This window comes from Seriola aureovittata, chromosome 1 (assembly GCF_021018895.1).
Source record: "Seriola aureovittata isolate HTS-2021-v1 ecotype China chromosome 1, ASM2101889v1, whole genome shotgun sequence".
Taxonomy (NCBI): domain Eukaryota; kingdom Metazoa; phylum Chordata; class Actinopteri; order Carangiformes; family Carangidae; genus Seriola; species Seriola aureovittata.
This window is the reverse complement of record NC_079364.1, coordinates 26,824,898-26,837,703: the sequence shown is the minus strand read 5'-3', so window position 1 is coordinate 26,837,703 and position 12,806 is coordinate 26,824,898. Positions and strand designations below refer to the sequence as shown.

Sequence of the window (12,806 nt, the reverse complement as noted above, 5' to 3'; positions counted from 1 at the left end):
TAAATTCTTGCAGTGATTTTTTTCCTCTTAAATGGTCTTATTGGGTATTTGGCTGTGTTTTGTGGATGTCCAACTAATTCCAGCTAATCTGAGACAAAGGATCACTGTTATTTGTCTGCTGAATGGACACCAGCCAGACATCTGCGAGTACAATCCTCCAAAAAACAGCCTCAGAACCGTCTGTGGCTCCAATAATCCCAACCAGAACGACTGAACACAACCAGAGCTGTTTTTCTTTTTCTCTGAGTCTCTGAGTATCTGAGGCAGATTGTAACCACTGAGAGGGTCACTGTGTTGCTGCGATCTCTTGCAGAACTGGTTTCTCCTTTTTAGGTTCTTCCTGGGTTTACGCCAAAAGGCTTGTGCAATAAACTACATCCTCTTTAGAGCTACTGCTGCTGCATCAGTGGAAAGCAATGCAAAAAAAAAAAAAAAAAACGGTTTTGTTTGTCTGTGCTGAAAGTCCAACTGAGACATTAGAAGTACCTCTTTATGAAGTTTCACTACTTCATACAGATCATGAGACGTCTTTCAGACAAGTGTGGACCGCTTACCGCTAACTGCCCATGTACAGTAGACGATGCATACAAGGTTTGACCCGGTAACTGTGCAACATGCATGCAAGTTATTAGTGTTTTAAGGAATTAACAGGCCTTTCCAATTATGATCAATGGCGAAACAAAGTAATGAGGCTTAACTTTTTAATCACACATTTTAATATAAGTGTTAATTGTACTGACTAAGCCTTTGCAGGAAGTTGAATAGCATGATTCATGTCTGATGATGTATGTCCACTGAGGACCCTTTCTTTTTCCACTGTGGTTTCTTTTTTCTACTCACTCACTGTATGATTCCGACAGGACAGGGTGTAAGTGCAACTTAGTTCATTTTCAGTAACAGACATGAATTTATGTTGAATTAATTGTTTTAATAAAGGATCGCAGAACTTAATGGGCTTTGATTAGACTTAAAGCAACAGGAGCACTCATCAGTCACAAATGAAAAGAACAAAACCTGGGGTGAAAGAACAATGCAAAAAAAAAAAAAAAAAAAAAGAAGGAAAAAGACATGAACAAAGATACGTACGTGCGCAGTGGAAAGCCTCTTTGCTGTTGAAAGCCTTATTGCACTGGGAACACTGGGCTGCCTGGGCCGAACCGACTGGCGTGAACACATGACCATTCACAGTCTTCTTGTCCTTCTCTTTCCCCTCCTTGTCTTTCTCCCTTTTGTCTCGCTCCTTCTCCTGCACAGACGGAGTTATCGTGGTTAAGGACACAAACCGACTACTTCAACAACTACTTAAACTATTATCTCAGCCAATTAGATGTTTAGGAAGAAATTAGACTTGTGCTTAGTTTGGACTAATGTAGCAGACATCGACAAAATATCTGTGCATTTGTCCGGCTGATTATGTTAAATTCCAGTCTGAATCCAGCAGAGCGACATTATTATCCTGATGTACTACACAGCAGGGGGCTTTGCATATTAAGTGATGCATTATTTACGCTGACAACAAAGTGTCTCATTAAGGGGCTGTTTTAAATGTAGTGCGTTTTTGTTTCAGGCAACTTTTCTTTCTAAGACTAAGATAATTTGATCAGTTGGTAGATGTCACTTGTAGATGTTGCTATAATCTCAGAGATGAGGGTAAAGCAGCACAAACAGTAGCCATTTATAGCAAATCTTCATATTACATATGTTGTTTTCTCAGCTATTGCAAAAGCTTCTATTCATACCATCCTCTAATGAATGAGCAGGGGGAGACGCTCCTGCAGGATGAGTGACTACTGATGGAGACACACTGTCTGGGAATCAAATCTTTGACCTTTCAATAACAGGGCGGTCTTTCTGCTGCCTCTGCATTAATGGACGAGGTCATCCTCAGCTGTTGGTCATCTCTTTACGCTGCGTTGAATCACAATCCCATAAAAGTGATGCAGAGAAGAACAGAGCTCTTATTCTCTTGGATTTACATCACAGAGCCTCCACCCAAACCCAGAGGAAATGGGAAAATGGAGTTTCCAGCTTGTTTTAATGGGCAGCCCTGGGCCTCTTGGTTTGAGGGGACCACAGAACTCTGACATACAAGAGCTCATTCGGTTCATACAATTCAAGATACCATAAGGTTGACTGGACCACAGTGAGCCTGCATGTTTCACAGCCATTTCAACGCTCGGCATTCGTTCTCACTTCCTGCAACAACAGCTGCCTCACCAGTGGTGAAACGCACTGAAAAGCCTCTATGAACTAGAAGCCCCATAAAAGTATTCTTCTCTGCAGTAAGAATCATTTTTGAGATATTAGGCCTGTTCATATCTAAAAAAGTTCAAACAGTTCAACTTATTGGAAGAACACAAAGAGCAAAGATTCTCAGCACATTTCTTATGGCTACAAGCAAACTTTAAACAAGAAGACATTCGAGTGAAAAATAACATAACAGGCAATGACTTCACTTGAAAAAGACATCAGCCCAGAAGGGAGCACCAGTCACTTCTAACATGATATTGTGACAGTCTCTTTCTCTACAATTTGACTGGGAAAGCAGAGCTCTCTGTTAGCCTACCTCCAGCCAGCCCTTCCATCTCAGTGAGAATCCATGGCTCCCTGTGAATCTCCTGTATAACATCCCTGACTGTGGCTGAGTGCCTGAATCTGCTACCAGCAATGAGGCTGCATCAGAAAAGCTGCAATGAGGAAGTGGCTGGATCGCTACAGGAGGTACTATTTCTGCAACGATCCTTCACTCTGGTGCAGACGTTATGACAACACCTCACAAACTACAGTATGTCTCAGACTTCTGATACTGTGCCAAACCTGGATCTCTACAGTACATCCAAAACCAGATCAGCAGTGAGAAATGATTTAGACATTTGAACGCTTTTCATTCTTTATTTCTTGTTCACATTAATTCAATAAAGAAATGTTTTAATTTGGTTAGTAACTGCTTTAATTGTCACTGAATACATTTTGTCAATTATGGAGGCAATCCAACAAGTCTGGCGAGGACTGTCACAGCCAAAATGAGTCCAATCTGAACATCAAAGCTTTGCTAATTGTTTTGGATTCTATAACATGCTGATCAATAATTTTGATCTTTGACAGGCAGCAAGCAGCCACAGGCTTCAGAGCTCTGTCACTTTAAAAGCGAAGCAACGACTGAGATTAGAAAAAAGAGATTATAGAACAAAAACTCACTCCGCCTTCCTGCTTTACTTCCTGTTCACCCCTCAGTGTCTCTTTTCAAGGGCGGCACATTTACAGAAAGCTGTGCACACCCACTTACAGGGTTCACCACATTTTTTTTTCCATAATAGACAAAGATAATTAACATAATCGCCTTGAATTATTTATTTGTTAGCAACATAACATAGACAGATGGATTAGAAATTTAAAAATGACAAATTCGTTCAGTCGTATATGAAATAGCCATAGTACAATCTCTATATGCACATTTAATTAATATATGCAAATGTATTAAAACATCATACATATAAAAATTCTATATGCTCATATACATTTTTCTTATTAATCTCTCATTCATTTTAAACATGTCTATCTTCCCATTCTAGGAAGGTGGTCTCAGACTTTTGAAACCCTGTGTATATAATATTAACATATATTGACAGGCTTTGGGATAGATATTTATGTATTTTACATATGTCTTCAATATAAGCATACATATATAAAAATACATATTTGTATGGGCTGGACATATATGTCAATATATGAAAATGTTTCAATTCCTTATAGGTTTTATATATAATTTTTACATAATATGTTTTTATTTTTGTATATGTATTTCACACATGGAAATTCAATCTATGTACATATATTACATTTGTGTGTTGGGTGACAGTACTTGCTATAGATCTGATGGTGCTGCCTTCACTGTGCACAGTCTACTGTTGCAACAACCCCACTTTTACTTTATAGCCGTATGTCTGCTGACAGCCTGCAGCTGGATACAAAAACATTTTATAACTAACATTACAGCCTATGGCAGGCAAGGGGAAGTATTTAAGACCTTTGTAAATTAAATTTAAGACTTTTTGATACCTTCTAGGGCCTTCTGAGGAAACTGTATTCAATTATTTTTTAGGGTTTTAAAGACCTGCAGACACTCTGTTATCAGTGCGAGGGATTCAGGATTATCATTGCTCACAATGCAGTTAGAAATAACGAGTATATTCTCATAGAAAATGACATTTTAGGCCAATCACCTCACATGGCTTTGTACTGGATGTAAAATAAAGATGACTTTGACCACATCACACACCCGAGATTCAGGTCTGTGACCAGAAAATGTTGTGGGCTCAAAACCAAACCTACTGGGGAAATGGGGGAAGTTACAAGAAACACTGACTTGCCCTAAAGCAAGATACATAACCCTCCAGCTGTCCGACTGGAGCTGCACAGAGACCGATAGGAGAAGATGCACAGGGCAGCTTCCAGTATAGATGTGTGCAGACATGTGAATGTGGAGCAGTGTGAGGCTGAAAAGCAGCCTGCTGTTCAGTCATCCTAGCTTGAAGGAATAAATGTTTAAGGAGGAGAGGGCTATGAAAAAAGACAGAATTTTGCCAAAGCACACTGCACACATGAAGGCACTGCTATGAGAAACAGTGCAGTAAATAGTATATAGTGAAGTGTAGTAAACAGAGTATAACACAGCTTTATTAAAGAAAAAGAAAAAACGTCATGTTCGCTCACCCTGGTCTTTTTGTACATCTTGTTTTTGAGGTAGCTGAAGGTCCGGCTGACTTTCGTCGCACCCTTTCCCTCAGTGTCGCTCCGCAGAGGCCCAGGCTCCTCCTCTGATATACTGGAACACAAACGTGCACACACATGTATAATTTTATCCATAAACAGCTGCATTCACAAGGCACTTACCTGTTCACACATTCTGAGAATGGCTCTGCTTCAAGACTCTCTCTACACAGTTTCTTTAAAGGACCATAAAGGTCTGAAACCTAAAGCTGTGTTTTCTGGTAATGTGTAGGTACAGAGCTGGACTGACCTGTATGCTAGTGACCCAGAGGTGCTGGAAAACGACCTCATACCTGGAAAGAAATGAGAGAGGATGTGAGCAGTAGGACAGTGGTATAAATAGGACAAGGGTGTTTTTTCTTTGCTATTTTTGTTGTCCAAGGTGGAAATTGTCCTTCCTGCCTCTATTTAAGGTAGAGAAAACTTGCCACTGTGTCGTCCTGGTTTCCCTGAAGTAACTGAGTGACCCTACTGACCTGATGGTTAATAAAACCTTTTTTTTAGACCAGAAGGCTGTCAGTTCATGTCCTGGCTACAGGGACCGGACAGAGAACAGAATAATGCCCTTAAGCAAAGTACTTAACCTCTAGTTACCCTCGTGGAGGTGTGTGCAGGCTGACAACAAAATGACTCTGGCACCGATGAGGGCGGCAGGCAAAAAAGGCCAAAAGCTGACGCCAGCTCTGCCTTTAGATCCAGTGCCATTAATGGCTGCTGGATACTGGCGCCAAAATATCTCTGGCTGCACAGACACCCAACCTCATGAACTCTCCAAATACAGAGTCAGTTTTTCTCCCCCACGCAAAAAATGATGATCTCAATACATAACTACATTTAATTTCTTCTGTGTCTTGGCTATTCAGCCAATCACACAAAGCTATAATGGTTGTTGCTAGCTTTTTCAACCCAAACTCCCTATTATGCTAATTCAGATTTCCTGGCCTCAGTTAACTGTCAAAATGTTGATATTACTCAATAATTCTCTGACCTAGTTGTAGTTTAATCTGATTACACATATGCATGCAGTTAAGTATTTACCAAAAAAAAAAAATCACCGCGGTCTACTGATTTGGCATTAGTTGAACGTAGGCATGCATCTTTGCTGAGGAACTACTCTGCCTCCCTGTAAACAATCATTTCTACCAAAACACAGAAATATGCAAAGCCTGACTCGGCTGCTCTGCATCAGAAAGTCAAAACCCAAAAACAGGATAATGAGGACAAAGTCTTGGCCTCCCTGTGTTGCCAAAAACACAGTGGAGAAAACAGAACACTAATGGAAATATCTCACAGATTAAAAAAAAAAAAAAGGGAGAGAATGGCTCCGTGTCTTTGACTAAAGGTGACAGGCTCACATTATCTGGAGGGAAGAAAGGGCTCCTTCAGTTCACCTGCACTGTTTATGATCACTCTTTTCCTATTTCTCTACTGATTGCATTTCTTTTCTTTTGTTTTTTTTTGTTTTGTTTTTTTGCAAATAGACAAACCAAAGTCTGATTTAAGTAAAGGTCAGCTAAACATTGGGCTGGGTGGAGGACGAGAGAAGCCAAGGTCTTATTTAATGCTGTCAGCTGGAATTATTAACACAAAGTCTGCAGCCTAGGTGAAAGGTGGGTTTCTACACCAGTGATTCTGCTACAAGCTGAGCCTAATTGCACATCCACACTGCAAGCAGCTTAATATCAGCAGTAATTAGTGGTTTCCTTATGAAAAGTTTGTTGCATCTGAACTTTTGGGCTTCATCTGCCTTCAGTATCTAGTTTTGTTCAGGCTCAGCTGCAACAGCATAAATCCTACAGCGAGCCCTCACCCAGTTCAAAACTGTAAAAACTGAAAGGTCGTACCAAAGTTTACACTGCACATAATATTCAGTACAATCCGTTATGTGTATTTTGCGATTGAAAATTATAATTTTTTTTTCAGTGCAGCCAGTTTTCCTTCAGCCAACTTTGTGTTCGTCTGTCTGAGTGGCTCTAGAAATCCTTTTGACACTTCCAGAGAGGTGTGCATACAGACACTACTTCCAGTCACGTGTGGACATAAATCTGGGCACTCAGCTAACTACTTGTCTATGAAGGTTTTAAGTGTGTAACTGTGTGCCTTGATCAAAACACAACCTTGGACCCTTTTCAGCAGCATAAGCCATCATTACTTTCATATTCACACAGTGAGTAGTAATGACACCTCTAACAGGAGCAGGTAGCGTTCGGGTTCTGACATCACAGCTATTTCCTACTGCAGCTACGTTTACAGTACTCACTTAAGTTATCCTCATCATCGCTAGACGAAGAATCCCCGTAAACGAACTGAGACTTAGATTTGGTGAGGATTGGGGAAAGGTTGAAAGAGAAGGAGATTCGCCTCTTACGTCTCAGGCGACCCACTGCTGAGGGGGGCGGGCGGCGGCAGTGAGGAAAGAGCCAGAGCAAGAACAGATCATTTAAGTGACTTCATAAAAGTAGTGAGGACGAGGGATGGGAGGTAGAAATGTCAAGATAAAGAGAAACTGTAATACCTAACAGCTGAAATGGTTAGCAACTCTGTAAAAGGGAACATTTTTATTTTCTATTTTTACCAACACGATATCTTTCCATTTACGCATCCAGCTTTCTCCATCGTTCTTGGGGTTAATACTGGGACAAGATAATGAATTCTACATTTTAAAAATGACTCATACTGGATAATAATACAGTAATATGAGCATGTGAAGTTCACTTAGAAGCAAATTTGAAATCCTGCATGTTAGAAATTTACCACTTATTGACTTATTTAATGTGTGCTACTTGCAGTTTTTACCATCTTATCACATCAAAGCAGGATAATAGAGAGGAATATATTGATGAAGAGATCAAAGACGCTGAAGTATTGAAGTATTGGCCATGATCTGGATAGTGAATCACTGAAAGAAAAGCAGCTTCTCAGCTTGACACCCACCATCGATGTCTCTCTGGCTGATGGCGAGCATGGATACAGACTTGGTGAGGGGCAGGGACATGGGAGGACAGCTGTTTCGCAGAGGCCGATACCGCCGCGATTTCTGCAGGAAAAGACGCAAGGTTCAGTCTGAGGTTGAATGTCATTGTAAAAGAAAAAAAAAAAAAGAGGAAGTAACGAAGGCAGATGTAACGTGGAACAAAACATCACCAGTCACTAAAAAGGAAAAAAGGAAACAGGAACAAAAACCTAAAAGGAGAAACTTGACAAATGATTTGTGATGTTGTGTTCACAATTTGTTTTTAAATTCAATGAGAGTGGAGTCAAGCCGCCTGAGGAAAGTCATGTTATTAAATCTTACTAATCCCCAAACTGGAAAGTTTCAAATTTCCCCCGACTGTTGTTTATGTACGAGCTTTTCAAATCCATCTATCCTCTCGTGTGAATTAGTCGGAGGATGTTTCTGAGGATGAGGATCCCTCTGGGCCCAATGTGTGAACGTATGAAGATATGACATCTAAAGGACAAACTTGATGAGACCGTGTGTGTGTGTGTGTGTGTGTGCGCGCGTGTGTGTGTGTGTGTGTGTGTGTGTGTGTGTGTGTGTGTGTGTGTGTGTGTTTGTGTGTCAGCTGACCGGGTCATGAAGTCTGCCATGATCCCCCAGCTCCTCCTGCTCCTCTGTCAGGGAAACCAGTGAGCCCCTGTCATCGCTGTCCTGTCGGGGCATCCTTAAGGGCTCTAGGATTCGGGGCCCCTGGGTGGTGGGGCCCCTCAGCTCTTCTGGCCCCCCACTGAGCCCCTCCAGGCTGTAGCTGTTTGGGCAAACAGAAAGCAAGAGGTGACCTCAGTGAAGGAGGAACCGACTGCCCTGTGCACTCCACTCGTTACAGTTTTCTTGTTACACACAACTAGTGCTGCATCAAACAAACACAGAGACATGCACACATGCACCTGTTGACAGACATGCACACCACACAGCTGGTCCTGCACAGTGTTTAGCCAGCTGAGTTATCACTGGGCTTCGGAGCAGATTTACAGCTGAAGCAGCAGCAAATGATTTTCAACATCAGCATCAGCATAGAGAGCTCTGCAGCTGTGATTTACAAACCCTATTACATCGATCTATGACTGGAAATAAGAGGCCTTGAAAAATCCAATACAATGATTATGGAGAAGAAAACTACAGCTACATTTCAGGATGAGCTATGCTGCGCGGCTGCAGCTCTATTCGCTTCAGGACAGACTCTGTGATAGTTAAAGCTCCAGCAGTAAATCTCTCTTATCTCCAGCCCTTGGGTCTATATGGCACTCCATTATCCAGTAAATCATCAGTCCAACACATTCAAACATCACTAACCTAAACTGGACCAAAAGAACCATGACTTGGTAATTATCAGTGACCAGTGATGGAGCAGCACTCACCTATTCTCAGGGCTGTGAATGTAGATGACTATATTTGTCATATTAAAGCCGCTTTCCTGCCAGTATTATTACATACTTTCCTATAGAGCAGAAGGTCCTCATCACTGAAACATGAATAACACCAGCAGCTCTCCGCTGCAGGAAGTTACTGACTCACTGACTGGGCAGGGCATCCATGCATGCACACAGGTATGTACGCCCATAACAACGGCAAATGCAAATCAAGCAGCATTTAAATACACCTAATTCAAAGTACGTCATGTGCTCTTTGCAAGACAAAGAAAATGAAACAGCACACACACACGCACGCATGCACGTACGCATGTACGCACATACGGGCACGCGCACACACACCAAACACACGCACACACACAGTACCTGAAGGAACTAACTACTTCCACACCATGGCTGTGGGGAGCATCGGGAGGGCACCAGCTGATGCTAACAGAGTTTGAGGTGGAGGGGTTAGTCAGGAGAAGAATGGAGGTGGAGATAAAGAGGAGTGATGGGAAGATGGACAAGCACATATGGCAGAGGACTAGTGATGTAGACAGGAGGATCTGAGAAGGACAGGGGTTACAGGGATGTCTGAGAAGAGTGACAATGTTCTGCCACAACAGAACTACTGCTGTATATAGTACAGTCTACTGTCTACAGCTGATCATTTCACACAGTCAAACATAAATAATGCAATTGTGTTCCAGTTTATTTCCTGCTGCAGTGTTATCATAACATCAATAGCAGACAGGAAATTAACTTGAACTCAAGTTGTTTCCCAGAAATGCAGAACTGTTAAAATAGCATAGGTACTGTAACACTGCACTGTGGTAACTGATGTGGCCCAGTTAGAGCAGCCGTCTCTAACCATAAGAGCCATGACTTAGTTATAATCTGGCAGATAGAGAGGCAGCTGATATAAGTGCTCATTATTAGCTCTTCACAGTTATATCTGTATCACTACACATATGTTTAGGATACAATATGTTTTTAGGTTGTTGCCCACCACAGGGTCTTGATCTAAATTCTTTACTAACCAAATTTTTTATAAGTGAAAACTAAAGGAATAAATAAAATAATCTCAAATAAGGAAGAACCTGGTCAATAAATGTCTTTCACAGCTCAAATATCAACAATCTATCGGCATTATTCCAGTATTGGTCTGGTTTTAGCTGTGATGCAAATATAGCTAACTGTAGAGAATAACCAGTACCAAGAATCTCTGAATAGGAATCAGATTGACATCGAAATATTACAGAAGAACAAGATTAAATTCAATTTGAGAAATCGCTGACTGGCATGTCTGACCTAAAAAACTGACCGACGCTGTCTCTCATTGGCTCATTCAAGTACCAATGGAATCCACTCATATAGAGTGGAAGTGACAGATTAATACACTTATGACCGCTATCATCAGCCCGCTCTACAGAGGCTTTGGCCAATTACAGCCGCAAGATCATCCTCACACGGTTTGGCTCATTCTAAACAACCTCACTCTGGGTCATAGCATCAAGATCACTTGATCGTGGATGACACTGACCCTTTCTTCATTGCTGCCAGTGCAGTTTTTCATACAGTCAATAGCCATTCTTGCAACTTCCATCCTGTTTTCACTGCTGTGGCACACCATCTCCTCCAGGACTGAATTCAAAAATCCTCTGATGTCTTTACTGTCTTTAAAAATTCCCTCCCAACAGGAACTTATTACACCGAAAAAAACAAAAAAAAAACAAAAACAAAACAACAAAACCCTGTTCCAAATCTCTGGCCAACACAGTCCTCTGAGCCTGCAGAGCTAAACTCCCCTCTTCCCTCTTTCTGTGTGGCTGCTTGTTATTACCACTGCAATACAAAACACCAGTGTGTCTCAACCATCTATTTGCCACAGTATTTCTTGCACATTCCAAGGGGTGAAACAAGAGCGACATTTTTCAGTGCAGTAGCCTGCGGGGATGGAGCACAATGCAGCAGCAGTTCAGCAAGCATACATTAAAGATAGGGGGGAAACCACAAAGGCTACACTTACATTAATGTTCTCATTGCACATCACCTAGCAACAGGTCAGTCTTTACAATACATGAACTGATGAATGTGATTTATTAGTACCTTCTCCTGTGAAAGGTCGGCTTCCCCTCACCAGGGCTACGGATGGAACTGGAGGTGATGGATGAGACACAGACAGGAAGTGTTATATGATGGGTGAGATGAGTTGGGATATGAGGGGATGGCAGGTCAATAAGAGCATGATCAATGAATGAATACACTATGAGGTGTCCATAATCTTTTTAGGGGGCTGGATATCCATAGCACTATAGTCTGTGAATAAAGCTCTATAGCACACGCCACCATGTTGGAGTGATAACAATGACATTTGTTCAGAGTAGTGATGTTAAAGGAAAAGACATTTTGGGAAACACACTTGTTTGCTTCCTTATCAAGAGTTAGATGAGAAAACTGATATAACTCTCATGTCTGTCCATTAAATATGAAGCTGAGCCAGGAAACAGTTAGCTTAGTCTAGCATAAACACCAAAACATCTGGAAACCGCTCGTTTGTGGGCAACAAAATCCACCTACAAGCACTCGTTAAAAGAAAAGCAAAAAAGCATAAAAATGACATGTAGTTATTTTACAGGGGGATTATGTGCCGAGAGCAGTGAAGAAAAACGTCCCGTGCATAACCCTCCATAAAACCACGAATTGTCATTTTTGTATGGATTTAAGAAACAAGACAAAATGTTAGTGAGCTTTACTGGTGCTAATAGAGGGACTTTGCTGTCCTTGGACAGAGCCGGGCTGGCTGTCTCCCTCTGTTTACACTCTTAATGCTAAACTAAGGTAATTGGCTGCTGGCTGCAGCTTCAGATTTATTGTACAGACATGACCTTCTCATCTCAATCTTGGCAAGAAAGCAAAAAAGCATATTTCCCAAAATGTCATATTATTCCTTTAAAATGATACTGAACAGTAAAAGGGGACAAATCAAGCAGGTAGTGGAGATGCCATGTGTTTGTCTCACTGATTAACTCTTGTATGTGCATTATAGCTCTATGTCACAGAAACTAATGCTCTTATACTTTACACAGCATGCACATTCAGCAGCAGGAGGAACTTTTTCCCAAATGTTTTGTCTCCCACCACTTGGCAAGCTTCTCATCTTCAGATCATGTTTATCTATAAAGGTCATCTCATGTCAAAAATAGACTGGTCTGTCTGTTAGGGATGTGCTACATTATTCGACTAAACGATAGTGCCACTAGTCAGACATATTAGTCGGTTGAACTAATTATTATTATTTTATTAAATACAACGCCGGGTAACTGTTGCGTCTAAGATGAGACATCTCCCTGTGCTAATGCCCGGATGTTGTAAACAACCAAGCTGGAAAGTGGGAAGGATAACTTCTCATTAAAGCAGCGCCATTTGGCAGAATTTTGATCCTAAAACTGAAAAAAGGGTTGTATGTGGGCTGTGTCAGAGTAAACTGGCATATAACCACTGGACAGGAAGAAGGCTGTTGGTGCTACCACTGCTAACGATAGCCACACTCTGCAAACCAATATGACATTGTTTACCCACAGACGCTGTAATCTTGCTCGGTCAGTAAAGGTTCCTCAGCTTGTGGAGATTCTGACTGTCTGAGTGTTTCCTTACTTTTAGAGCAGATATACGAATACTAA

General features: G+C 41.4%; 1 protein-coding gene across 6 annotated transcripts in view; it reads right to left on the bottom strand.

The window, feature by feature from the left end:
• The window catches only part of LOC130184275 (A-kinase anchor protein 13), a 103,668-nt gene that overhangs the window by 24,855 nt on the left and 66,007 nt on the right, over nt 1-12,806 (bottom strand). For 4 of the 6 annotated variants that reach the window (XM_056400229.1, XM_056400381.1, XM_056400311.1 and 1 more), the window contains 7 exons: nt 11,233-11,280; nt 9,508-9,570; nt 8,342-8,519; nt 7,705-7,807; nt 5,021-5,063; nt 4,714-4,825; nt 1,087-1,246 (listed from right to left, as the gene is read on the bottom strand). In XM_056400229.1, coding sequence (XP_056256204.1) covers nt 1,087-1,246; nt 4,714-4,825; nt 5,021-5,063; nt 7,705-7,807; nt 8,342-8,519; nt 9,508-9,570; nt 11,233-11,280 — 707 coding nt within the window. The remainder of the gene's footprint in view (nt 1-1,086; nt 1,247-4,713; nt 4,826-5,020; nt 5,064-7,704; nt 7,808-8,341; nt 8,520-9,507; nt 9,571-11,232; nt 11,281-12,806) is intronic. The other 2 variants (XM_056400425.1, XM_056400500.1) reach the window with 2 other exon arrangements.